Below are 26,352 nucleotides of genomic sequence, written 5' to 3'. Positions count from 1 at the left end.
GGCATTGATGCAATGTGTGAACCATGTATGGCTGTATGAGGCTCCATCATGCTCAGAATAGCTCACTTACAAGCACTTACAACTTTTCTTTGTTGGTATATTACATACAGCATAGACCGCTTATGTAGTTGAACCCACTTATAACCAGGGTGTTGAACTGAACCCAACGCTTAAACCGTACTCAAACCAGAATTCTAGCCAGAACGGAACTAGAACCCGAACCGATATTCTTAGAACGTGCCTGAACCTCAACCGAACCTGAACCCCCTAAAAATAATAACAGTTGCCGATTCAGCACGAAACGGTTCAAGCATATAGGGTGCAAATGGGTGCTCAATACATAACCCATTCTTTTAAATACAGTTAAAGCTCGATGTAACAAAGTCTATAAAATCGGCAATTTGCCTCATTATATCAAAATTTTATTACATTGAAATTTGAAGTTTTATGCAAATAAGTATTGCCAATGGATTTTTTTACACAGGAAGGGCTGCAAAATTTGCTGAATTATCGCGCAATCATAAAAACCAAACGTGAATGAGAACTAAAACTCATCTTTTGAATTTGAGTAGGCAACCAAAGATACAGTTTCTTGCCGTGACGACGATATCTTCACATCGGTGGTACGAAGTGAAGCCAGCCACACTTTCGCGCCCAAAACGCCCCCGTTACTCTATCCTGAAAAGCGCCAGCAGCGCGAAGCGAATGCTTCGTTTGCCTCTTGCTTCAACGCGTCTCCAAAACTCAAGATTACACAACCTCCAGTACATCGCCCACTGCCGGCGCTTTTCATGTAGCATCATTCCACTGCAGGTGACACTATCAGCTGCAGGGGCAGAGTGGACGTGAAAATGTGGCTGGCTTCGCTTCGTACCGTCAATAATGATTAGATATTGTCAACGCGGCATCAAACCATATCTTTCGTCACCGAATCTCAAGTTTGTGGCCTCTTTCTGATTGCCCGATAATCGGGAAAATTTTGTGGCCTCTTTCGTGCAAGACAAGGACCATCGGCAACTGCACTTCAATAACGAAGCTAAATATTGATTGTACCAACTCCATTATATCGAGATTCAACTGGATGTTGTCCCCAAAATTGGCCTTGAAATACATTTTTGTTATACATAGGTTCATCATGTAATGTAAAGAAGGCCTTGTGGAGAAATAACTGGGGTGTCACTGCATTTCTCTCTGTAGGTTTAGGGCAGATATCTTGAAAATACCATAGTCTTCCTATGATTCCTACGATGTGGACATGCTTTGAAAACTGAATAGCCTTAGTTCCACAACTGATACACAAAGGTAAAAACAAATAATTGAACATTTCCTTACCACTTATTATGTACAGTGAAATCCCGGTAATTCAAAATCTCTTATCAAGTTGACAGATAATTCGAACTGATAGGTTGGTCCCAGCAGTGAAGCTCACTCTGGCAAAAAAAAAAAAAAAATTAGGCAGTGGCGATCCCAGACATAGCTTTTTAGGGGGGTAAGGAGAAGGAGAAACAGTATCCTTTGGCAACAAAGACACAGCAGCGGTCCAAAACAGCCTTTTATTTATCTTTATTTTTTTCAGGGGGAGGAGGGTGAGTAGAGTGTAGAAAAAAGTTATTGGCACTATTCAACAGTTTTGCCTTTACTGTCACCAAACCCTTCTACTCTGTGAGGGTTTGTCAGTATAGTAAAGGCTACTGAATAAATACAATACATTCCCTGTCGGTGGTCGGGTGAGGTTGGGGATTTCTCGGAACGCTTTTCTTTTCACTGGGGGTGAAACGGGATGGAATGAATTCTGCGGACGAGAGTTGAGAAATCATGGTCGCGTGGTCGACGATTCTGTCAAGTGCTGGAAACGTTAAGCTCCTGGTGCCACAGTTAGCGAGAACGGCTACATTGGAAGTAAAAATGCCTGAAAATATTCACTTACCAGAGTAGTGTCAACACGCAATTTCATGATCAATGCGGTGTGACTGGTTAAACGTCATCTGGAATGCAGGAGAGGTGCGCCTTGGGTGGGTTCGAACTGTTCTGCTGCTACAAGCAGGGTACCTACCTTGCTTTCTTGATACGCCTGGGTGGTGGCAAACCCCAATCCGCAGACCGTTCCCTACATTTCTCGCTTGCCCAGATGCACTTGTATAGCTGCTTTTCTCCGAAAGTGAAGCACTTCTTGCGCCCATTTGTTCGTATAGCGGTGGCGACATGACACAATCCAATGCAATTTAAGGGGAGGAGGTGCGATTCCCCCCCCCCTTGATATTGCCACTGATGTGGGCCAGCTAAAGATGATTTTAACTGGCCCTTATTTTATGGGGCAATTGGGAAAGAAAGTCATACTCATCTGAATGAATAAGTTGTAGCGTGTAGCCCATCAGTTTCATTATACATTTTAGCGCTTGCTTGTGCGCTCTATTTTTAAATCTTCATCTATTAACGGCAAGTGCTATGCGTGTGCTGTTACAAATATATTTCCCACATGCTCCACGTCCGGTTACGGTGATGATAGTGTGGCATGCCGACAAACAACTTGCTTGCTTTTGTGAAACTTCTTGACCACAAATATCCACTGGCAATAGTAATTATCACTCAAGTTTGCACTCTGGCTACACTATTTTCTGCACGGCCACTCCACACAAAATCCGCTGCAGAACACTAGCTAAGGATGTCAAGTTTCGGTTCTAGTAGTCAACCTTAGCGGCCAAATAGCGGTTGGAAAAGTTCAGCGGAAATTTAAGGGGGGACACAGGGAACAGATCGCGATAATCGCGACAAAAATTGATTTTTGGAAACCACGCGTATCGGTACCTGCAATGCCTAATCTACGCTGTATCAAAAAGGTTTGGCTGAAAACGCACTAAAAGTGCCCAAAAAAAATTAATTTGTCACTGCGCAGGACGAGAAAACAGCTTTAAATCGTGCAAAATCACCGCAGTTCACGAAGCCATATCTCGTATTTCCTGTCACCGAGCGCTGCCATCTTGGTATCGTTTCGCCGTTCCGCTTCTCAATTCGTCGGTCGTCGCCATCTTGTAACAAACGCACAAACACAAAAGAAGCGCGGGTCTGCTGGAAGGTAGTCACACGGGCCCTCTGATGAAAGCGGGCCTCCGATTGGCTGCCGTGCTGAAAGGCGTCTCCCCATTGGTTACTGCTGCGGCAGCGGCCAAGATGGCAACCGCAGTTGTCTGCTTCGGAAACATGAAGGAAAAAACTGAGGAGAGGCCCTACCCCTCACCGCGCTAGGAGAAAAGTGTGGAGGAAGTCACGTGGCATTTTTTTTCATTTATTTATTTATTTATTTTTTTTTTCGCTGTAGCAGCCATGTTGGCGGGCCATAGTGGCGGCTTTGTTATGGTTATGTGCGCTTACACGTGTTGCTCCGTAGGTCTCGTACCATGGTGAAGGCACCGTGTGGGCAGGTTTGCGCTAGTCTGCATGTTTTGTTGCGCTGTGTTATCTGGACCCTGCTCTCCCGGATGTTGCCGTGGCCAGGTGGTACTGGATGAACTAAAACGCGTGAAATGAATGCGCATGCAACGCTGTACACAATGTACCGCGCCACGGATGAAGGAATATCTGCGGGAAATTTTGCCCTCTTCTGCGGAATCATGTGCCATCGCAGACCGAAACCGCTATGTTTCAAAATCTGTACAATGAACACCTTGCAGGTCAGTGACAGTCGTGGAGTATTCCTGCTTTTGACAGCGGATGGTGCATTTACGGCTCATAGAACATTATTCAAGAATCTTAGCCTTAGAGTTTCGTGTTCAGTAACAACTTGCTTTTGTGCATATGTTGCACAACTGTTTGTTTCTTGCAGTACTCGCGACCGCACGAACTCGTTTGACTAGAGTGCGTTCGAGGGTCACACACCTGCACAGGTGTATACATTAATGCACGAGCTGGTAGAGTTTTACGCAGAATATTTGATTCATATACATTATATAGCATCGCCGGTCGTGACACGCAGTCGCACACGTTTCCCGGAGACGAGAAGGTGCGTAAACTTTGGATACGTTCCTGTCAGCCATCACGCCCAGCCTGGAGACCTCTAAAAAATGACTTCATTTACGTGGACCACTTTGTCGACGATGATTATGCGACCAGCCCGGCTGTGCTGAAAAGCCTCAGCATGCCGCTCAAAAGGCAACGCCTAAAGCCTGACGCTGTGCCATCGGTCTTCTCACGAAAACGCAAGGCAGAAATGATCAATGGCGCGTTTGAAAAGAGGAGGCGAAAAAATGGCGGTATTGTTTTTGTTCACTTGCAGCCTTCTTGAGCAGTGTGAGGGCAAGGCTGGGGCAAGATGCCCGAGGCTGGGCACGAAAGCAGTAATGTCTTTAAAAATGTTGGCTAAGCATAGTAAAACAATACAAGGCTAGCGAGCGCGACTCACGAGATCAATCCTACATGGCAGCGGGGCTGACCAGCAAGGAGCGCTGGGCAGACACGTACACAGCTCTGCTTCTCCACAGGCTAAAAGCAGAAAAACTGGAGAGAACGCCAGACAGGTGCTGCCATCTGTCGGGCGGCTGGCGAAGTGGATGTGAGAGTCTCAGAGGTACTGATACCTCACAGCAGATGCTCACGCCGACGGCATAAACTACTATTCAGTCATCCACGCAGTGCTGAAGTACCCCGCAGCTGCCTCGCCTGCGTGCGCTCTTGAAAAAGCAAGTTTACAGAAGAAATGACAAATAATTCTTGCACAAGTAACTGGTGCAGAGTGAAATCTTTGTGCTACGTTTCGCAAAAACCTGACTGGCACTTCCACGGCCGCCTACTCTTCTTCGTCGCTTGACGCAGAAGACTCGTAACCGTAAGCGGTAATATTTCTTGCCAAGTTGCAATGGTCCTTGTCTTCAGACGTGTACTCATCGCTGGTAGAGACACCAGAACTCGAATCCATGCTCGCGATGGCGGCGTCGGCGCGCTTCGAATGACCACGGCCGGCCGGCTGGTTATTCGACGAGGGTGTCGTGACGTCACCCCTTCCAACTCCCACGGATCGGGCGGCGAGGCGCGTGCTGACAAAAACGCCAAAAATTAAGCAATTGGCTCAAAAATAAGCTAAGTGACTACTTTTTTTTGGTGTAATCACACACTTGATTTATTTTCAGCATTCTCGTAAAATTTTCAGATTTTGTGTCCGTATCCCTTTAAAGCATGCAGTAAATATATTGTGCATTAAAACAACATTGGTGACACAATCCTGTCTTTTCATCCAGTTTTATTTCCCTTTTTCTTATTATTCTTGCACGTCAATTAAGAACTGTTGATATTCCTGTGCTTCAATTTCTTTTGGCTTCCTGTGTTTTGAACTAGCAAGCATTGAGCCCCTTTGTCCCCCTTATCCTTTAACTATGGTTCAGGGATAAAAAAGAATATTTTAATATGTTGGTGTCACATGACAAAATTGCCTAAAATGATGTGACCATGTTGGACAATGACTAATGGCACCAATGTGTATGCCTAATGGCACCAATGTGTGTTTTGTGTATTTCTTTTTTTGAGGTGGAGAAGGTAGACATTTTCTCTCGGAATGTCATCTGGCTTTTCTAGATTTACATATTCCACGACAGTTGTGAGTAGTGCCTAGGAAATGTTATAAACGCAAACTTAGCTCATGTTCTTAGTACATTCTAAAGTGTTGGATGTTAATATTAGTGCGTAAATCATCTACATAAGCTAAAGCAATGGAACAATTACAAAGAAGCAACTCGTACCACACGACAAGTGAGTATGAAATCGGATACGTTCCATACAACAGCAGCATATTCCAACAATAGCCTGATATATTTTTTTTTTGTAGACTCACGGAAGCCCTTCCTAAGTGCGCCAGTTCCATCCTTGTCTTTTTCCATTATGGTTTTTCAAATGTGGATTATTCTACCTAAGGCTATCAGAAATATCTCCCAGGTACTTATAACTAGATATACTATGGATAACAGATGATCATTGATGCAATGGGTGAAGAGCTTGTGGGAATCCTCGTGTCCCATAACCCCCCCCCCCCCGTATTCCCCAGTTGGTAAGTCGGAAGCCCTTCTTTACCTAGTGTATTATTCTCTTCGAGGGAACCCTCAGCGATGTCAACTATAGCTAGCTGGCCTGCTCGAAGTGTTAGTTGCAGACGTAATAAATGCTTTCCGAGTGTACACGTGGTTGTCGTCTTTTGTTTCCTCGAGCTTGTACCGGACCGCGGTTGATGCGCAGGCATGCGCCAACCGTGGGGCTCGGTGTGTCGAGGCAGAGGGCCGTTGGCATTCCCCACATATCCCGACATTTTGGCGTTCCCAACGTGGGGCAAGCTCTTTTAAAACGGGACGACGATCGGTTCGGATGCGAGGAAGCCTGAAGGCTTTGTCCGGACCAGCGTTAGGCCTCAGCCGAAGGCGTGATTGCTAGCTAGGTCTGTGTGTGCTTTCTTGAGGGCGAGTTAACGCTGCGCCAGTGTCGCCGAACTCGTGTAGACGCTGAGATTTGTAGAAAGTTTTCTTTTAAGAGTACGCCCGAAGCGAGTGAGTGCAGCAGCCGACGCAGTGGTCGATTTTCCCTGTACATATGTAAATAGCCTCCTTTCTGTATCTTTGGCTGTGGGAACCGGGCGCCGGAAACGCTGGCTAGGACGTCAGCGGGGCGCAGTCCCAGGAGTCGGCTCGAAAGCTGCGTGTTGAGCAGCGAGCGGGGACCACTTAGCTAGGCCTGCATCTCCTTGCGGCGGCTCATTGGAACCCTTTATGGGTCTTTTGTGGCATTGGTATCCGTCATGGACGCGATTAGGCCTAAGGCTCTGCGGAGCTGCCGGTCGCATGTTCGAAGATGACCATGCCGTTACATTTAGCGGGTGCAACCGGATTCGCTAGTTCTACTATACTCGCCCGAGCGGAGAAACCTCGTTCGAAATGGAAAGCTTATTTTGTTCAGATGAACTTAATATTTTGCGGGCGGAATAACCGACATATCGGGGGACCAGAGAGCGCTTTGTTCATACAAACATCGCCCACTTTCACGCTGGATCGGACCGGAAAAATTCGGTCGAAGCGGATAACTTCATTCAAACGAACTGGATTGTTTTTTTTTTTTTTTTTTTTTTTCTCGTTGCCGCATAAAGCTATGCGGTAGACGGGTGGTTCAGCATCGTGTCAGACGGCCGACGCTGCGGCGGCCTCTACTGCCTTAATTCTAAGTGTTTGTGGAGTGCATTTGAGCGACTTTGCAGAACGAGTGAAGCCGCCTGGACTTGTTATTGCTGCCATCGTCCACGTCCCTGCCTGCTGTCTCGGCCTCAAATTGCAGCGGAGGCGCCTCCCTGTTCGCATCCCGATGCAGCAGCACATGGCAGCCACGAGGAGGGAGGCCTACCATCATACTCCCACGAGGGTACGTCGGTGCGAGGTTCATCGTGCCGGCGCGCGCGCCGCTTCGCGAAAGTCCTGACCCGCTGTTCCTGGGTGGACATTGCGGCACGCATCTGGAAAGCAAGCCATCTTCAGCCCCCGTCATCGTCAACCACTGTGACGGCTGCCATATGTCGGCGGCCGCCACACAGGACTGTGCTGCCTATCAACGTAGATTCGGACATTTCCTGCCGGAGTTTACCATCGCATCTGCCCGGATACTTTGTCAATGCCGTCGTTCCAGCGATTTCTCCGCCGTAGGGCAATATTTAAGGGTGGAGGGATGTAGGAATCCTCGGGTCCCATAACCGCCGCACGGGCAGCGAACGTCGCGTCAAGCGCATGCGTGCCAGGGAGAGTTGGGAGAGGGGAAACTTTCCTTCCGCGGGCGGCGCGCGGGAATCGCAAGCGCTATCAGCGCCACCGGGTGGGTCACGTGAGATCCCGCTGATATCGCCCGGGTCTCTTTGGTCCCCAGCAAGCGGCGATGGCGGAAGCTCCGCCGCCGCTCCCGTATTCCCGGCACGTGGTTAGTCAACCGCGTTCTTGCCGCGGCAAACGCCGCGGCCCCCCCCCCCCCCCCCCCTCGTATTCCCCCAGTTGGTAAGTCGGAAGCCCTTCTTTACCTAGTGTATTACTCTCTTCGAGGGAAGCCTCAGCGATGTCAACTATAGCTAGCTGGCCTGCTCGAAGTGTTAGTTGCAGTCGTAATAAATGCTTTCCGAGTGTACACGTGGTTGTCTATTGTTTCCTCAAGCTTGTACCGGACCGCGGTTGATGCGCAGGCATGCGCCAACCGCGGGGCTCGGTGTGTCGAGGCAGAGGGCCGTTGGCATCCCCCCCCATATCCCGACAAGCTCTTCTGGGTAATGGTCATTCGGAGTTCTTTATTTTTAGCGTGGGCTAAAAATGTGTTTAATAGAGCCCGTTAAGGCAAAATGGCTTCCTGGTACAGGATTGAAACATCAGTGAACAGCCATATCTCCATGGCCATGTTATGGATAGTGTCATTAACAAATAGCTGATCAAAAAAGAGAGGCAAGCACAGAACATGTCAGAATACTGAACTGTATACATATTAGTAGCACACGAATTTGCGGCATCATAAATTAAACACACATTGATGTTTACAAAAACAGTATGCTTAATCGAAACACTTAAAGGGGCCCTGAACCACCACTCGGGCTTGGTGAAATAACATAGTCCGCGGGTAGCATATGCTGCTGTGAACATCTCAGCCAAGTTTTGCTGTCGTACGCGGTGCATGGAGCTCGCAAGCACAGCGCAAAGTCACCTTTCTCTCAAACGCTCTCGTTTCAACAGACGGCATGATCCTCACTTTCTTTTGTGTGTTTTCGTAATAAAGCACATTCTCATACGCGCCTGCTATTGGTTGCTGTGCTGGGTGCGCACAGGTCCTTGAAATCTTCGAAATTGAAACTTATGTTTTCAAGGCCTTGAAAGCCCTGGAATTTCTTTTCCGTCCTTGAGAACCCTTGAATTCTTGGGGTTTTTCACGGGGTCCAACAGTGCGACTCACATTATATGGTGGTTGAGGGTGGTCCCAGCAAACTTTGTTGCTTTCCGCAACGGCGGGACCGCAAAGTCAAACTTCCTGCGCGAGGAAGAGGCAAGCGCATCCGCCGCGCAATTTTTTATTCCCCTCTGGCTTGCTTCGACTTCAGGGTTGGCCAAAAGCCACATGTTGCTGGCCACAATGAGGCTAGAGCGTCTCGACCTCCTCGGAAAAAATACAAGTTGTGCCATCATGCTTACTTGTAACGAAAAAGCAGTTACATGAATCTTAACAGTTGAATTTGGTAGTATTTCACTTTTTGGGGGGGGTTCGCCTTGGGCTGGATTTATTGGCAACCCACTAAAAACAGGTACAGTCTCATAGCCTGAACGTTGTCTGTTTGGCCACATTGTGCTGTGTTTATCTGTGCGTGCTAACTCTGGTGCCGTCGATGCTTTGTTTGCTTTTTCCCTCGTTTCGGTTGTGGTTCAGAATAATGCCTGGGAAACGTAAATTCTAAAGCGCTTGGCTCAGCAACAACGATTACAAACTTTGGGTTGCGCCGGATACATCAGACCCCCACCGCACGAAATGCACATCCTGCAGAAAGACCTTCGACATCACTTCTATGGGCAAATCTGCTCTCAGAAGCCGCACGAAAAGTGCAAAGCACTGTGGAATCATGCAAATGGCAGCTGGAAACTCTATACAGAACTACCTGGCACCAAGCACAAGCGAGCGGTCCACTGGGTTGGCTCCATCGCAGGCGACTCATCTAAAGAGCACCTGCAAGTCACACGAGGTGGTTACCGATGCAGAAATTCTGTGGACAATGAAAGTGATTGCCTCCCACTACTCGTACAGATCATCCGCACAAACCGGCGACTTGTTCAAGTGGATGTTTGAAGTGCTTGAAGCCGGATCAGTGCCTTGTGGGCCTATGGAAGGTGTTGGAAGTCTTGACCGTGGCAGGAAGACTGAGTGACTGCCAGCGGGAATGTGTAATCGGAAGAGAAAACGGTACCAGGAAAACTCAAAGCAGACAAAAAGGCACACAATCGTGGAAAAAGTTGAAGGGTTGCAGACAAAGAAAAAGAAGCTTGAGGCAGTTGTTGCCAATTTAACGGCCTCTGCAGATGGATATGCAGAAAAGGCTGAGAGAACAGGTGACATCACGCACGTGGTGAAATCAAACAGCTTGAGAAAGACCGCAAAAGCGAAGGCTGAAGAACTCAGCAGCATTAAGACGCAAATAGAAAAGAAACTGAAAGACCTGCCCTGAGCTTCAGAATTTCATCTTGTCGAATGAAACTGTACGTGCACTAAGTGAAATCACATTTCTTTGTTCTGTCCAATAATATGTAACATGTGTGAACTACCGTATTAAATATTTAAATTTTTTGAAAGGTCCTTGAAAAGTCCTTGAATTTTTTTCTTGGAAACCTGTACGAACCCTGCTGTGGCCAGCTACACCGTGGCCGCTGCTGGGTGTCGCCACGAGTCCACTGGCTAAGCGCACTGTGGCTCGCTGGGGGCAACCACATTTGTCTTAGGTTTAGTGCATCATAGGCACCAAAATCGAAAGTTGTGACGTCTACGTTAACATCCAAAATGAAATTTGAACGCGCGTCACAGTGACATTTCGAAGGCGGAGCGTTGTGGCCCCGCTCCACTCCGCCGTAGCCTTCGCAGTGCAAGGCATTGAAGAAGGAACGGGAGCACAGCAAAGGCTGTGTTTGATTGCCAATAACTTTGCTTCTGCTGAACGCATTGAAGTACTTTTTGCCGCAAAGTATTTCTGAAATAGCCTATTTTCACTTCAAGTGCTTTTCTCCACTTTGATGAAAAGTGGTTCAGGGCCGTTTTAAGTCATTACACAGTGTTAGTTTCAACTACAGTAGATATACAAACAATTATTTTATTTATTATACCCTCAGCGCTTTCACATTGCATAGGGGAGAGGTTTTAGACACTTGTGAACAATACTAGACAGAAATGTGGTATAGGAACAATCATGTAATCAGCAAGAACATTTCAACACGTTTGTACGAAGAATAGTGAACACAGGGCTAATGAAGCACTAAATAACACCATCAGTGCATAGGTACGTTCTCGGCTGGGCTGATAAAGCATCTTTATAAGAAACCACGCCGGCGTCTTCACTTGACACGCAGAATTCGGATTTCTGAGAGCTCCCAGGTTAGTGATGGATCGTCGCTTGTTCGAGAAGAAATCTTGGGACGAAGCACGCCTTCGGAATACGGAAGCAGGAGAAGCAGAGGAGCATCCGACTGAACTTGCTGCGCTACCTTGCACCGTGGATTACGTGCCGCGCTATCTTAAACCGTGTGACTCCAGCAGCGAAACCGACAATCGCCCTGTGCCATCGGCACGGATAACGCATTGCACGGAAGACACGCCAACGGAGGCTCCCGTGCCTCGGCGTACAGCCATAGAGTATGTTACTCTGTGGTACGGCCATGCGAAACAGTAGCCGAGATCGCATCGTGAGACGCGGGTCGAAGGTCACCATCACCGGCAAAAAGATGGCGTGCTTGTTTTCTGATGCATTGTGCGACACGGACACCGGAGTTGGGGCCGCCTCCGAGCAAGCCCCAACTTTCAACGAGCTACAGTGTGATAACCGAAGATTCACCGGATAAATAGTCGCCCGAACAGCGCACCGTTCAGACGCACCTCGAGCCGCGTTTCGTGTCAGCGGTGACGGCAGAAGCGCGAGCATGCAGCGTTCGCGACTCCCTTCGCGCAGTGTCCGCGACCGAATGGAAGTTTAATTTTATGTACTTGCCAGGCTATGAAATTTTCAAAGCCCACCAAACAAAGAGGCAAAGGTGCAAAAAGATGCCTGACAGCAATGATGCCAAAAATTACTGCCCTGATGCATTCTAATAAACCTGCACTACTTGCAAAACTTTGCATCCCGATTTCTCAATTGTGTTTTTTTTTTTTTTTTTTCGGTCACCTCGCTCATGGAAAGCATAGCACAACAATGGCTGGACCGATTTTGATCCAGTTTGTTTTGCTGTGATCCATAAACTGTGCTGCACATCAAGACAGTCTTGAACTGTTCATTTATCTTTCCATTATTTAATTATTTCAGAATAACTACATGGCTCTATGCAGTGAAACACAGTCACATGCATGTCATGTTGAGCAAAAAATTATGAGGGCACTAAAAAAAAATCTTGGGCAAACATACAAAGTATTCCCAGTTCCGTACCATGTTTCGTTACTGTGCCAGGCTTTCCACGAGCAAGGAACTTGTAAATTTTTGTAAGGTCTTATAAAACAAAAACTAATGAAGATATCTTAATGAAATTTTAAATTTGCCTCTCTCTTGCAATGTACAGTGTGTGTGTGTCAAATTTTAGCCTTTTCTGCCAAGAAACAAAGTTATTTTTCATCCCCTCCTTCCCCCTTAAAGGACCGAAATTGCATTAGTTAATTTCACCAGATTAATATTTTCAAAGCGGTGCTGTGTCTGGCTAATGATAGCAGGGTGAGACGTACGTGTTGATGTGTGTGTGGCAGCGCGCACTCGTTGATGGGAGAATGGCAATCGCTGCGTCGGTGGATGGCGAAGCCGGAGCATGTGAAACAAGCCTTTGGCGATAGCAAAGCATTTCGCATTGCAGCATGTGAACAGGCTTATGTCGTTAGGTCTAACGAGCACCGCTTATTCAGAATTCCAGGCAAAGTTGTGGTTTGATTTAAAGCCTCCGATAATCTTTTATTAGCGGCCAAATGGAATACCGAAAGCCGAGAAATCGCCTCCCCAACGAAAGGTGTGGTATATGAACCATAATCTGAATGGTGATAACTTCATTCACGAATGCTGATAACTTTATTCACAACCACCATATGTCCGATATTGGACATATCCCCGAGAAATTGAGCGAGTCACAGTATGGCGTCCAAGATATCGACTATTATGACGGAACTAATAGTTTATTGGGACAAAACTTTGCGGGGATACGAGGGACGTGCCAAGGCATCATGGTGAAATTTTCATTGATTTTATTTTGACATTAACATAGGTTACAGAATATCTACCTAAATTCATAAGGAGGTCTCGAAGTCATATGTTTACAGAATATTTACCTACATGCATAAGCAGGTCCCGAAGTCAGACTGCAAATTAACTGATTGCTGCAGGGTGACTAAAGCACTAGTAAAACGTGTAAATAATTCTTAAATTGTTGCTGTAAGCAGGAGAATAGTGCTTTTCAATGCACAGGTATTGTTGAATCCCTGTGTGAAGTGATGTGAGAATCGAAAATTGCTTTTAAAAAATTTGAAGTATTTACTTATTGATCAAAGTGGAGCACACTCAACAGTGGCACAGGAGTGATCACATACGCTGCGGGTGTTGCAGCAAATGGGAAATGTGACGCCTTTGTTGGTATTTTATGTTATTCTGCAAAGTTCCGCAAGTCCGTTAATTTTTTCGCCAGAGATGCCAAAATGTTATTATATTAAATTTTTCAGGCTTTTGTGTATGCAGTTACTCATAAATCGCAGCACGAAATTTGCCAGCTTGCAGTAATTCGCTTAACAGCATATATTTCACACTGCACGATGAATTTATGAAGTTGTCAAGCCTAGTGTAACATTCAGTGTGCTACATTTCTTGTTTTGTTTTTGTTTTTTCCAGGCCCCAGGGATGGAGGGTGACTCAAGTGATTCTGAAGAAAGATAGTGGGGAAAAAATTGTAAAATTTCAATCCATCATCTGTGAATAAGTGATAACAGCATCATGTATTATAAATAAAGCACTGTCACCTGTTGCTTTGGTTCTTAACGGTCAAGACCCTTTTTATACATATCCTTTGCGTTTTGTTCTATTTTGTTACTATTTCCAACCATATAACATCTGCTTTACTGGCATTATGCACGCGTGTGTGAAGATAATGATGTATAACCTGATTTTTAGTTTGATCTGATTTGACAGATTGCACTGTTCTGCCTTTTCAGGTGGATTTCTTGACGAAGCGTAAATTGCATGCATGAGAAATTGGAATGTCTAGGTAACGAATTAAAGATATTAACTAATTATTCACTTCAGGGAACATTTTGAAATTACCAAATTGAATCTGAGCAGTAGTATAACAGTAGTGAAGTCATCTCTGCTTAGCAGAAATCTGAAGACTAGCCCACTTTAAAGACATCGTTGTTATAGCGGGCACTCGCCGAGGTGGTGTAGCGGCTAAAGCATTGGCTGCTAAGCCCGAGGGCGTGGGATCAAATCCCAGCCGTGGCAGTAGCATTCCGATGGGAACGAAATGCAAAAAATGCCCGTGTACCCTGCATTGGGTGCATGGTAAAAAACCCCAGGTGGTCAAAATTAATCCAGAGTCCCCCACTACAGTGTGCCTCATAATCGTATCGTGGTATTGGCATGAAAAACCTGAAAATAATTTAATTTTTATTTCCTTAAAGGGACACAAAACAGAAAATGTGCGCTGTATTAGGTTGCATCTACTCTTGTATTGTGAGAAGATGCTTAGTAAGCCAGAAAAAGGGCTAACACGAAAAACAGGTGGCGAAGCCACTTTGAAGTTACTGCATTAGCGCGCCATGGCGTCATGGGTTTTGATGGTGTCTCCTCAAGCCTAGTTAAATTTTTGTCGGTAAATATAGACTACATTGTAATTTAGAAGACCCAAAAGCAGAACTTAGCAAGTTTCAGAAACTTTTACTGAATCCAAACGGCTCGAATAAGATAAAATACCTTGGAATCCATCACATACGTCACATTGATGCACTGGTGTTGAAGCTTCGGCGCAAAGTTCTAAAATTGACACTTTGACCTGTTTTGTAGTAATCAACTTATTACGGTAAATTTTACGAAACCAATACCTTATTAGTCTGATTTAATGATTTACTGTTTCTTTTTAGTGTCTCTTTAAGACGTGCCATGAAACACATTGATGTTCTAGTTCCAGAAAGTGCCCCTCTAGCATTAACTGCTAATGCATTTTTTAGCAGATTTTGGAGGACAGATATCACGAAAGTGGTGCTAGTTTTAGCATTCGTGCTAAGCATACATCACTGCTGCACAGCTTCAATTTTCCCTTAAAGGGACACTAAAGGCAAATACTAAGTCAAGCTAAAGTGATGTAGTATTAGTGCTCGAGTATCTCTAAAGCGTCAATATTATCGCGAGCAGAGCCTTAGTAATAGAGAAATTGAGGTAAATGCAGGACACGATTAGAGACTCCCCCGGGACATTCAAGTACTCGCCCATGACGAAGGCACTCCTCATTTAAATTCTGTCACTAGTACTGCACCGCTCGTTATAAAAACATCATTGTACTGTATTATAAGAAGAAAGAAAATACTACTTCGCCAGTTCTATTACACTTTTACAAAAAAGAACTAACTGACATTACACCGTTGACAGCGACGCGGGCGGTCAAAAGGTTGCATGTTCGCTCTACTCTGCGCCGCCCGCACTTTCGCGTTTCAGTTTTTCTGTTATCGTGTAGTGCTGCGCTTGTTTTTCTGGCTTGCGAACCTCGCACTGACTGCAAGTAGCAGAGAATTTCACTTCCATGCGACGTCGCGGAATGCCCGAACGGTCTAAGCCGCTTTACCAAAATTAGCTGCAGCGGCGCACCGTACCACCATCTGTCGGGCGCCATTGCACTCACCAATGGCAGCAAAGGGCGGTAATGGCGTATGCAACGTCACCACTCCTCGGTTGGCGTGGCGGGTGATTTGAATTGCAATAGAGGTATTTGGACCATTGAGATCCCATTTTCTCGTAAACTAAGTCTTTTCTTTGCACGAGACAAGCGTTTCGAGGTTTCTGGAAAGGTATTTAAACAGTCCACGTCGACTTAGTATTTGCCTTTAGTGTCCCTATAAGTGAATAATTCGAAAGCATGCTCGAAACAGTGATAGGGGCGAGCGCGATAGTGACTATGCGCCGGCATTGGTGGGAGGCAGACGACAAGCGCCGTCGTAGCTGTGAGAAAGTATTTTGTCAAACCAATGTTCCTGCGATTCATCTTTTCCGAAGTGTTAAATCGTGGTTTCCTGCCTAACTACTTTGTCATAAACAAGTCAAGGGTGTTTTTTATCCTAGCCAAGTTCTCTAAAGTGAAACGATGCTCTTACACGTGATGCGAAGTTCAGCGTGTTGCCGGAGCCACGCGTGCGCTTTTGATTTCCGAAGCTTACCATCTCCCGAAGCCCTGAGCGAGCTGGAATAAAGGATTTTAGCTCGCATGTGTGCTCAGAATCTCGCACGGGCGTACAACAGCAACCATGTGCATCGCCATACACAGGGACGCGAGCGCCCTTCGTTAGCGTGGACTTTTTACAGTGAAGCTGTTTATGCGGACCCTTTGCCGTCATTGTCGGACTTAGCTAAAAAGGGGCCACGTGACCTAGCGGGAGAGGAGCGGAAAAGAAGAGCTCAACAGAGGGAAAGGTGTTGGAGTGACCCCTTTCCCCCTGTGAGAATGCTGTAAGAGGGTGCAGATGAAAAGGAGAGTGGGGAGAGGCATTGACGTAAGTCGCACCGTCAAATACTCACATTGGAGGGGGAGGCGCTCCAACCAATGGCGGTGTAGGAAAAAAAAGTTGGTCAATGGAGGAGTGGGGTGGTGGTCAATGATATCCGTACGGAGCTTTGGATTAGTCACAGTGGAAGACCTGCTCTTCCCCCGCCAATCCCCAGTCGCAGCATTGCAAGCCTTCCTCGAATTTGCTGCTGCGGCTGGACTTGCCACCTTGTAGTCGATCCCCCATCTATCTGCTCCTTGCGGTGCTCCGCCATGACACATTGCTGCGGCTGAAGCTTTCCACATCTTACCTACCTCTCCCTCCTCCTATCTTACCTCTCTTTACTCTCCCTTCTTCCCCACCCCCGGATGCTGAGCTGTGCTCCCATTTGGAACTATGGGAAGACCACGAGTTGTGCGTACTCCTGAGGAAGAAGCTGGCTACCGCGAGCGTCAGCGAGAGTTGGCTCGTGAACGAGCTCGTCGTCGTAGGGCCGACCCCGAGCTGTGCACCAGAGATGCCGAGTTTAAACGGCAGTGCCGGCAGGCTGATCCCGAAGTGCGCGCCCGAGACGCGGAAACACATCGGCAGCGCCGGGAGGCCGACTCCGAGCTGCTGCGACCGAGAAGCCGAAAGCTCAACGGCAGAGCCGAGAGGCCTGCTTGCAAATTTTGACTTGCATGGTGTAAGACTCGGTGTACCTAACACAGCTTCGCTGTTCGACCATTTTCACGGAGTGGAAGGGACGGTGATTTTTTTTTGTTTTTACTTAGTAAAACGCATAGAATAAAGCGCAAAAGCCTAATAATATACGAACTGCAATTTCAAATTTAAACAATAAGTATGCGATACTTAATAACAGACGACTTACGTACAGTCATCTCGTATACTACATCTGAAGTATCAAGGCTTTACCGCCAGTTTGCGCTGCTTACTGGTTTTTGAGACTTGGTCAAATTAAAATTGTAATTCCTATTTAAATCGCGAACAGCGTGCCCGATCGTATCACTATAAATCATGGTCATTTCCACCAACGTGTCACAACACATTCTGGCCGTCAGTTGTCACTCCCTTTAAGCATTAAAAAAAAAGGGTTTGTGCTATGTCATGTGCAGTGAAGGCCTAACTGACCGCGCTCAACTGACTTCCCCTCAACTGCTTCCCGACCTGCTTCCTGCCATCTCTCTTTAATTCTGACAATCTTATATGGGTGGTGTCACACAGCGCACTATTGATCGCAATCAAGCCCGATCCGGATAGCATTTCTCGGTTGTGATTGGCTCCTTTGCGCAAGTTGCGCGAGGGAGCCAATCGCAGTCGAGAATTCCGATCCGGATCGGGCTTGATCGCGATCAAAATTGGTCGTGTGACACCCGTATTACATCACAATAGACCTATTTCTGACACTCAAGGGCCATCAGCAGCCGCGCAAGCGCTTAGGGGAAATGTGTGTACACTGCAGAGACGGGCGTCGCACTTTTGCTTTCCTCCTGCGCTGTGCGAGCTCCTCTCGGCAGTAACAACTGAAGCAAATTTGGCAAGGTGGCGCATGTTACAAGCACGTCTTGTTTATTGTTTAGCTGAGACGGCCTCTCGCCTCTGCGATCTCAACCGTGTAGTGTTGCCGCGCGCCATTTTTTTTAACAGCTGAGCTTGGAACCCCCTTCGCATCATGCGGCAACCGGGCTCCTCTCTCGCACTTTTTTCTGGACACGCTGCGCCACATAGTGGCGCTGCCGAGAAGTCCGTGCGTGGTCTTTGAGACTAGAAGCATGACGTGCCGGTGCCTGCGAATGCTGAAATTTGTTCCCTCGCTTGCTGCACACCCAGTGGCGCATACTCAGTGACACAAGTTGGTGAGAGGTTCATTGAAGAGCGGCACATATCCAGTGTATTCATGGCGCAGCTCGCTAAAGCGTTGGCATGCAAAAAGTTCATTGAAAATCGGCACATATCCAGTGCATTTGTGGCGCAGCCTGAAAGCATCGGGTTGCTGTCCTTGGGGAACCCTTGTGACGTTGGTTCGATTCCGCTCAGCATTGGAGAAATTTAAGGGGTCTCTTTCGCCATTGTAGAGCGGCACATTCCCAGTGGCACATACCTAGTTATCCAAGTTGGTGTCAAAGACGTTCACTGAAGAGCGGCACACACCGAGTGACCCAAGTTGGCATCAAAGAGGTTCATTGAAGACCCGTACAGAAAGAGTGGCACATACCGAGTGCTCTAAGTCGCCGTCAAAGAGTTTATTCGAACGGCGGTACCTACCCAGTCCCACATCTACAGTGACCCATGTCGGTGTGAAAGATGTTCGTTGACTCAGTGACCCAAGTTGGTCCAACGGTTCGTTTCGAACCCTGTTCCCTCAGCACAGAAGCACTGTGCACTACCCATTCCACCATGGACTACCCAGTGACCTATGTAGGCGGGAAAACAGTTGGATACAAAAGTATATATACACACATAGCATAGGTAGATAGCCCCCAGATAGTGCGTGAAGTACCCTATGAATGCTAATGCATTAAAAGCACCGCTGACACGTGCCCTCATTTGATCTTTTATTCAAAGGCTTAGACAGACATTGAGGACATGTAGTAAAGTTGTGCTCACTGGCACTGTGTTCTTCTCGTGAAAGAGGATAATGAGAGAGAGAAGATGCGTCGGTTCTCCTGCCTTCGCAGCCTCTGCGCTCGGTGTCACACCCTCTCGACGGCGCTCATGATCGTCGGCCGCACCGCCTCGGGGCAGTATCCGCTGGCTGGTCCTGTGACTCTGAGCACCCAGGCCCAGGGTGTGGGCAACCGGTCCACAGTGAGTGCCGGTAGAGCCAGCGTCACTTGGAGAGCTGTCTGTTCCACTATCGTTACGGTCTCTTCTTCGGCGCCCAGCAGGACAACCCGTGATCCGGCACCCAGCTGCAGCGAGGCCAACTGAAGAAGGTTCTGCGCCGGCCACTCTAAAATGAATACGTACACCGCCTGGTCGCGGCCTTTGGTCAGGCCCTGCGTGTACCTGCGCCAACCGGATGTCCTCATCGTAAAATTTTAGCATACTGCAGTACAAAGGCCTCTCTTGTAGATCCCCTGTCCCGCATCTGCCAAACACATCCTATATATGTTTCCTATAAATTCCTATTATAGAACACATCCTATAAATTTCCTACTCTCATCACTCCATCCCTCCCTCGACTGCGTTTTCTTCCCTCGGCAGCCATTCTGCTATGTACTCTGAAAGACCACAAGTTATCTGCATACCATACGCCTGGGGACATCCTTCCCAGCTCTATTTCCTCCTATTAATCTCACTAAAATATAATATAGCTGTGCTTTATCTCTTTTCGTACTGCTGTTCTTCCGGTTGTACTGCCCAATTACAGTTTTCTCATTTCAGCCTACTATTAATATCGATCAGTCAATTATATATTTTGAAAACCATTGAAAAAAAGCCAGACACACAAAAACTTTCGAAATACATACAACATTCCACATAGGGTGTTGAAGTGCGATTTCAACTGGCTTGATAAAAATAAGCAAATGCTGCTTTGAATGTCGTATTTTGAACCGACCTAGGGCAATATTCACACAGTTTTTCCTTCATGAGTGCTGTTTGCCATTGGCCAGCCGCCTTCGGCAATAATATACCCCAACATGACGATTGGCTCGCGACCGTTCCATTCCTTATTGCACGACCATTTACCGAAATCCGATCAACTTTGGTTGTGGATTCATTTAGGTAGCACTAGAACTTTAAGGGTTATCGTTTAAAAAGTGTGAAAGATAATGAAAAAAAATAGATTGCCTGAGACAGTTTCTTAGCTAGTTCAGTTTTTAGAAGCGCTACACTATAAACAGAGATCTTACTTTTTTTAGGGGTTTTTTCCCCCCCACGGTGAAGTATGTGGTGAAGGTAAATGATATCTCTAGTCATCCACAGATTTCTTTTGTTAGTTCGAACAGGCTTGCTGGGTACATAGTTACCAATAGAACAATTAATACAAGTCCAACGGTTCCAGAGAAAAGTGGCATCACTCTGGAGTTCGTCGCAAAAAAGCTAAAGGCATTCTAAAATCATTTTATCAATCAATCGATAAGCCTGTGATAAGTCTTTTACGATCTTGATGGTTTCTTTATTGTGGCCTTTCGGACTGCCAAGAAGAAAAGAAAAGCGCATAGTACTATATATGCTCCGAGTTGTCACTCAATATTAACTACATATTCTGCAATACTTGAAATCATAAACGTTAGATCTAAAGTAAAATAGGCTCTGCCAACTGCCATCGTAAACTCAGTGACAGTTTGCACCAGGTCACACATAAGCATAATAACAAGAAGTAGGTTATCAAAAAGTGGGTGCATCATACAAGCAATCAGGATCAGTCTAGTTTACAGCAGGAAGATTGAAATATCCAACGAGAATAATATGCTCTTCTTTATACAAACACCAAGTGGTCATGCAATTATTCCAAATAATCCGGCTGAGGCGATGGCAGTCTTTTATAAACGGCACATACGTTAAATAAGTGGCCCCATCCACTTACTTTGACAAGACTTTTGTGATTAGATATTTTGTCTAAAACAAATGCCATTTAACGGATACTTTAGTATCACACCTACACCACTCCAACGAATGGTGTAGATGTCGCCGGTACACAGTGCTTAAAGGAGCGTTTTAGAGACTCTGATGGCAGTTTTCAAATTACCTATGCACGAACAATTTAGAAATTTTTTTCAGCGTGCTTCTCCCAGCGCACACTATATTGCTACACCTAGTGCTTCGCAAACGGCAGAATGTTTTAGTCCCCTGGCAAGTTTGCTGGAGCACAAGAACGTTTGCAATTTCAATTTAGATTTTTTATTGCAAATTCTCAAATTTCTCGACGATTAAAGCAAACGTGATAATTTCCTACGGCGCCCCAAAGCACTGACAAATTATAAATTTCTACAGCACGTTCTTTTCAAGACACTCTATTTTATTAAGCTTCATCTTAAATATGCCCTATTGTTTAAAAACGACCCATTGTTAACGTCCCAAAGCGCATTTAACAGAAACTTGATGATCTCCCGCAACGTGCCTAATTGCCCTACATAGTTATAACTTAGCCCACTCATCCCCCTTGACATGCCAGGCATCGTTACCAAATTTTATTGTGCTATCTGAATGGTTCTCTCGATTATTTTTGTTGACATTTGGAGTAGATGTTTTAGAGCGGGCATTCTCTATCGCATCTATGCAATAGCAGCTTCGCTTTAAAAGAAAAGAGGAAACCAGTTTAGCAAGGGCTGAGATACTGAAAATATGCTATATTCGCAGTCCCCCTTTTGGGGTTTCTTTAGAAGCTCCTCGAGTGTAACTTGCAGCCCACGACCATGATCTTATGCACCAGAAATAAGAGCATCGACTTCAGGTTAAGCTGAACAGTGCCACAACTTCGATTTAACAATGGCTCTGTATGTTTCATGATTTCGCTAGAAAATTCTATTTCACGCAGATGTAACCAATGCATCACCAGACGTCTAATTGCCTGCTTTTGAGAGGGATAAAATTCCCAGATACACGTCCTTAAAACACTTTCAACTTTCTAATTGCTTCTGGGGACCTTTCCTGCGGACCTTCAGAAACACTGAATATGGCAACTGTACTCAGTCGCAAAAAAGAGTTTTTGGCTTGGACTCACAACTTGATGCATGTTTTGGGCTACCTCAGTGTGCCCAAAAATAGCCACAAGGACACTGCGCATACACAGAACCATAGCTCCACCTGAGGTTCTTTTTTCACTCTTTCATTGTTTCATTGTACGCCAAGCCAAAACCCTCCCCTAATTTAGGGTTTCCTTTTTTCCAAAGCACCCTTTTAACCTGAGTTACTAAATCCACAAAAGGCAACGCTATAAGCTGTCGCAGCGATGCTGAAGCTTTGTCAACTTATGTATAACAACAAAAAAAAAAACGTACGGGGCAGTGGAACGACATCTTCAAACTGTTTTTGAGAAAAGACGCGCTCTCTCCCACCTGCTTGTGGAAATTGGCCGCGTGATTGCGGAGAGGGCAGTGAGGGTTATGGCACGAGTGGCATACCAGACGTTAGGAGCCACAGTATCGTTCTGGCAAGTCCATGCCGCCGACCCGTAGACAGCTTCGCCGTTCACCTTGAGCCAGCGGCCCAGCTGCTGCAGCCTTTCCTGGTAGATGAGCTCCAGTCTGCCGTCTCGAGTAGGCCCCACGTTGATGAGGATGTTACCTCCACAACTGCACGCGCATACTTCTTTTGATCACACTGCCAACAGGACCATAATTCGTCAGCGCTCAGAGAAATAGCTAAGAAAACTTCAGATTGCCACAGGCTCCCGTGGATATAGTTTCCACTAGATGTCCATCCTGCTGCATAACCTCTAGATATATACCAAAAGAGGTATACCTTGCTCCATCAGTTAATCTAATTTAGTTTTACCTTTGTCTAACAACCGGATTTTTAAACAGTGCGAATTAAAAAGTCGGTCATTTAGACTATACTGTATGACAAACAATGTTGGAAAATTGTGAGCGCGATCTCGCGTGAGTGGGTAGAAACCGAAATATATAGGAGCGAGTAACAGAATTACCCTGATGGCATACTTTCAAATGAGCATTCTAAATGAAAAAAAAAAAAATGTGGCAGATACACTTAAGACTGCTTACATGTGGGAATGCGAAAGCATTATAGTCCCTTTGGTGAAATGTATTTTTCCGTGCGTTCCTTGTCCGCGCCAACTTTCGCCTGCATTCTAACTGCTGCATTCTAACTGCACCTCCGTAAGCGAGGAGTTCATAAGTCGCAGGACCGCACAATACGTGGCGTTCTGTTGGACATTAATGCTTTTTATTTTATACACTCATTTTACACTCACTGGCTGCGTCGTCACGTGCCCAATGACGCACGCACTAAGGCCACACCTTTCGACGTGACACGTCGTGTGCAATGACGCACGCACTAGGCACACCTTTGTTAGTCGGTAAAGTTGGTTCTTTATTCTATGGAGCCGCCGTGGCATCGGGGAAGCGTGCGATCGTCTCGCACCCCGGAGGCCCTGGCTCGATTCCCACCCAGACCGAAATAAACCACATTTTCTTTTCAAAGGCATTGATTTACATTGTTTACAGGAACCTCCCTGATAAATTTGACTCTTTGCATCGTCGGCCAATTTTGGTGCCATCAATCGTTGGCGACGCCGACGACGCCCGAATTTCGAGTAATGAGGCATACAATGCTTTTGCATTTAAAAAAAAGAAGGAAAAAGTAAAACCAGCAGGCTTTAGCGAGTAATCCGGTTGTGAACCCATTTACGGCGACAACCAATTACGTGCTGCCCCCAATACCCCAACGTTCTTATCGCGACCAGCGTTTCCAAGACGATGACGCTGCAGCGCTCAATTTCACCGCCACTTCGATGGCACAGGCCCTCTTAAAGAAAAAGACAGCGCGGAGTCTCGTGCCCCACTTATAATAAAAACAAGAGGCAACAAGAAGACAGTTTTTGTTGGGTGCACTTTTCATTACCTCCAATGTGGAGCACGTGCCCGGTGTTACCGTGCCGGGAAATGCGGCCACCGCTGCCGGGATTCGATCTCGCGGCCTCGGGCTTAGCAGCGCAACGCCAAAGCCTCTACGCCACCACGCCGGATGACGACGACCACCACGCCGAGTGACGACGATGCAAGGTGATGGCGACGGCGGCGGCATCATGACGATGATGAGAGGAACAGTTGAGTTTGCGAGAGAAGTATGATTGCTTCATCGCGCAGTTATGTTGTGTGAGCTTTTTGCCTGCTGTTGTTTGCGAAATACATGCGCTTACACCGCCTCAATTAAGTCTCCCAGTCTGCGTCCTGCACAAACTGCCACATGCAGAATGTTCACGATAGTGTTCGATCACCATCTGGTTTGTCTGCGACCTTCAAGTGACCTTGAGCCAAAAGCCAGAGCCGTTATCCGGGCACTTAAACGAGAGCATCCGCGCATCGCTGTGAGAACAATAGGAGATCATCTGGGCAACCAGCTTAAAGTTAATAAAATGAAGTCTCTGGCGGGCCCCCAACCCTTTGTACAGGACCGCATTATATACGCTAGATACTTTCCAAACAAGTTACAAAAAATATTGCTTCCGATTTCTTCCTAATGTTTGTTCACAATATCACTCAAGCTGTAACTTCTAGTACACTGAAGTTTTATTTGTCATTCAAAAGGCAGATAGAGAGGTTGCCTGTGCTCTTTTGAACACCAGCGGTCCGTGAGTCGTGAGCGGTCCGCGACAAGAAAAAGTAGCGACAGACGCTGGCCTTTTGATACCTTTCACCTATACGTTAATTCTGCTGCTCCCTATTTACCTATTTCCCTTTACATTTGTTTTACCTCCCGAAATGGGCCCAAGGAAGTCGGAATTGTAGTAGTTCGCTTGCATTGCTATAGTGCCAGTAATTAAGGCGTCAACAATTCACCCCTGGCGCCAGTATATGGGCGTCAGGCTTGCAACGCCAAGCTGCAGACGCATGCAAGCTAATACCACCAGGCCAGCTTTGCTCTCTAATTTGACGAAGGAAATTTCCTGTGAGGTGGAAGTGGAAATAAATAATTCGGCTGGCATAGTAAAGCGTCCTCCATGTTACATGTATCCAGTGAATTGTCGGCATGCAACTTTTTTTCTTTTGTTGTTGAACTACACCAACATCATTGGTGGGGTTGATGAGTAAGCGGCATTTCCCTGTGATTGGCGCGGGAGAAGCAGGCTGCATTGTGATTCCCACGGTCAAATATTTTGCCCGCAGCTTGATGTCGAAAATGCACCCGCTGAGGCTGCAAAAGAGTAACTGACACAAATGCTTTGAAAAAAGAGACACCGTCATGATACACGGCTGCGACATGTGTGACATACGAGGACGTATCAAAACGTTTCGAGACTTGCTCAGTTTTGAAGTAATTTATGTGCAGCCAAACACTGTCACTTTTTAAATAGTCCTCTTGCACAGCAATGCAACGCGTGCGTTCCTGCCAATTTACGAATATGTCCTGGGAATCTCTCCGGAACGAGACAAGCACCTTCTGCGAATCACGCTTGATTTCAGGAGTCGTGCTAAAACGTCGGCGACCTTTGAGATGGGTTTTTCATAATGGGAAGAGAGCGAGATAATTAGCGCGAGTCAAATCTGATAAGTAGGGTGATGAGTACGGTAGAGAAACAATGTTGTTTGCAGCGAAAACCTTGAGCATGCGAATTGCTCTGCGGGTGCTCTGCATTGTCATCGTGAAGCGCATCCAGCTCGCCCACGCACCCGAGATAAGGCAGTTTTCGGCAAACTTCCTTCCTCAGACACCCTAAAACTTCAAACTAAAGCTCGCTGTTGATAATCTGGTCATTCGGGATAAATTCCTGATGCACAGTACCGTGAATGTCGAAAATGACGATGAACGTGCACTTTGTCGAGCTGTGGACTTCCCTAGTATTTTTTCGGTCGTGGGGACGTTCGGCTTTTCCACTGCGATGAATGTTGCTTCGTCTCGGGGACTTCTCTAAGTTTCGTCCCTATATAGTGATTATTCTTGATGTGAAAGACGGCGTCATTTTCCAGTTTTCGCTTCCGCTCATATCGCTTTCTTTCCAAAATAAAAACCCAGCTCAAAGGTGGCAGGAAGTCGTAGGAAGGCTGGGAGCGCTGTATTGCTGCGCAGGGGGACTATTTCTTAGGTGATGGTGTTCGAATGCGCGCGCATAAATAAATTTGGTTTTACGCGTGAGCGTATATGCCCCCACTTTGATGATTTGCGATGCGGGTGTACGAAGCTCGGCGATAAAACTTGGCTCAGCGCCAATGAGGTTAGCGGCGCAGCTGTCACGGCGGATGATGGATGACCTAGATAAGAAAAGGCGAGCGGCGC

The 26,352-nt window shown here is 46.5% G+C and overlaps 2 protein-coding genes across 2 annotated transcripts in view; one reads left to right on the top strand and one right to left on the bottom strand.

Annotated features, from left to right (window-relative positions):
• LOC119436628 (RNA helicase aquarius) overlaps nucleotides 1-13,737 on the top strand; it is a 35,198-nt gene extending 21,461 nt beyond the window's left edge. Inside the window, exon 5 of the mRNA XM_037703548.2 lies at nucleotides 13,592-13,737. Coding sequence (XP_037559476.1) covers nucleotides 13,592-13,636 — 45 coding nt within the window. The 3' untranslated portion in view covers nucleotides 13,637-13,737. The remainder of the gene's footprint in view (nucleotides 1-13,591) is intronic.
• A 5,263-nt stretch (nucleotides 13,738-19,000) lies between these two features.
• LOC119436627 (alpha-L-fucosidase-like) overlaps nucleotides 19,001-26,352 on the bottom strand; it is a 45,414-nt gene continuing 38,062 nt past the window's right edge. Inside the window, exons 8-9 of the mRNA XM_037703547.2 lie at nucleotides 22,521-22,691; nucleotides 19,001-19,458 (exon numbers count right to left, since the gene is read on the bottom strand). Of these exons, the coding sequence (XP_037559475.1) occupies nucleotides 19,143-19,458; nucleotides 22,521-22,691 (487 nt within the window). The 3' untranslated portion in view covers nucleotides 19,001-19,142. The remainder of the gene's footprint in view (nucleotides 19,459-22,520; nucleotides 22,692-26,352) is intronic.

Source organism: Dermacentor silvarum, chromosome 1 (assembly GCF_013339745.2).
Source record: "Dermacentor silvarum isolate Dsil-2018 chromosome 1, BIME_Dsil_1.4, whole genome shotgun sequence".
NCBI lineage: Eukaryota > Metazoa > Arthropoda > Arachnida > Ixodida > Ixodidae > Dermacentor > Dermacentor silvarum.
Note: the sequence above shows the minus strand (reverse complement) of the source record. Positions and strands in the feature narration are given on the sequence as shown.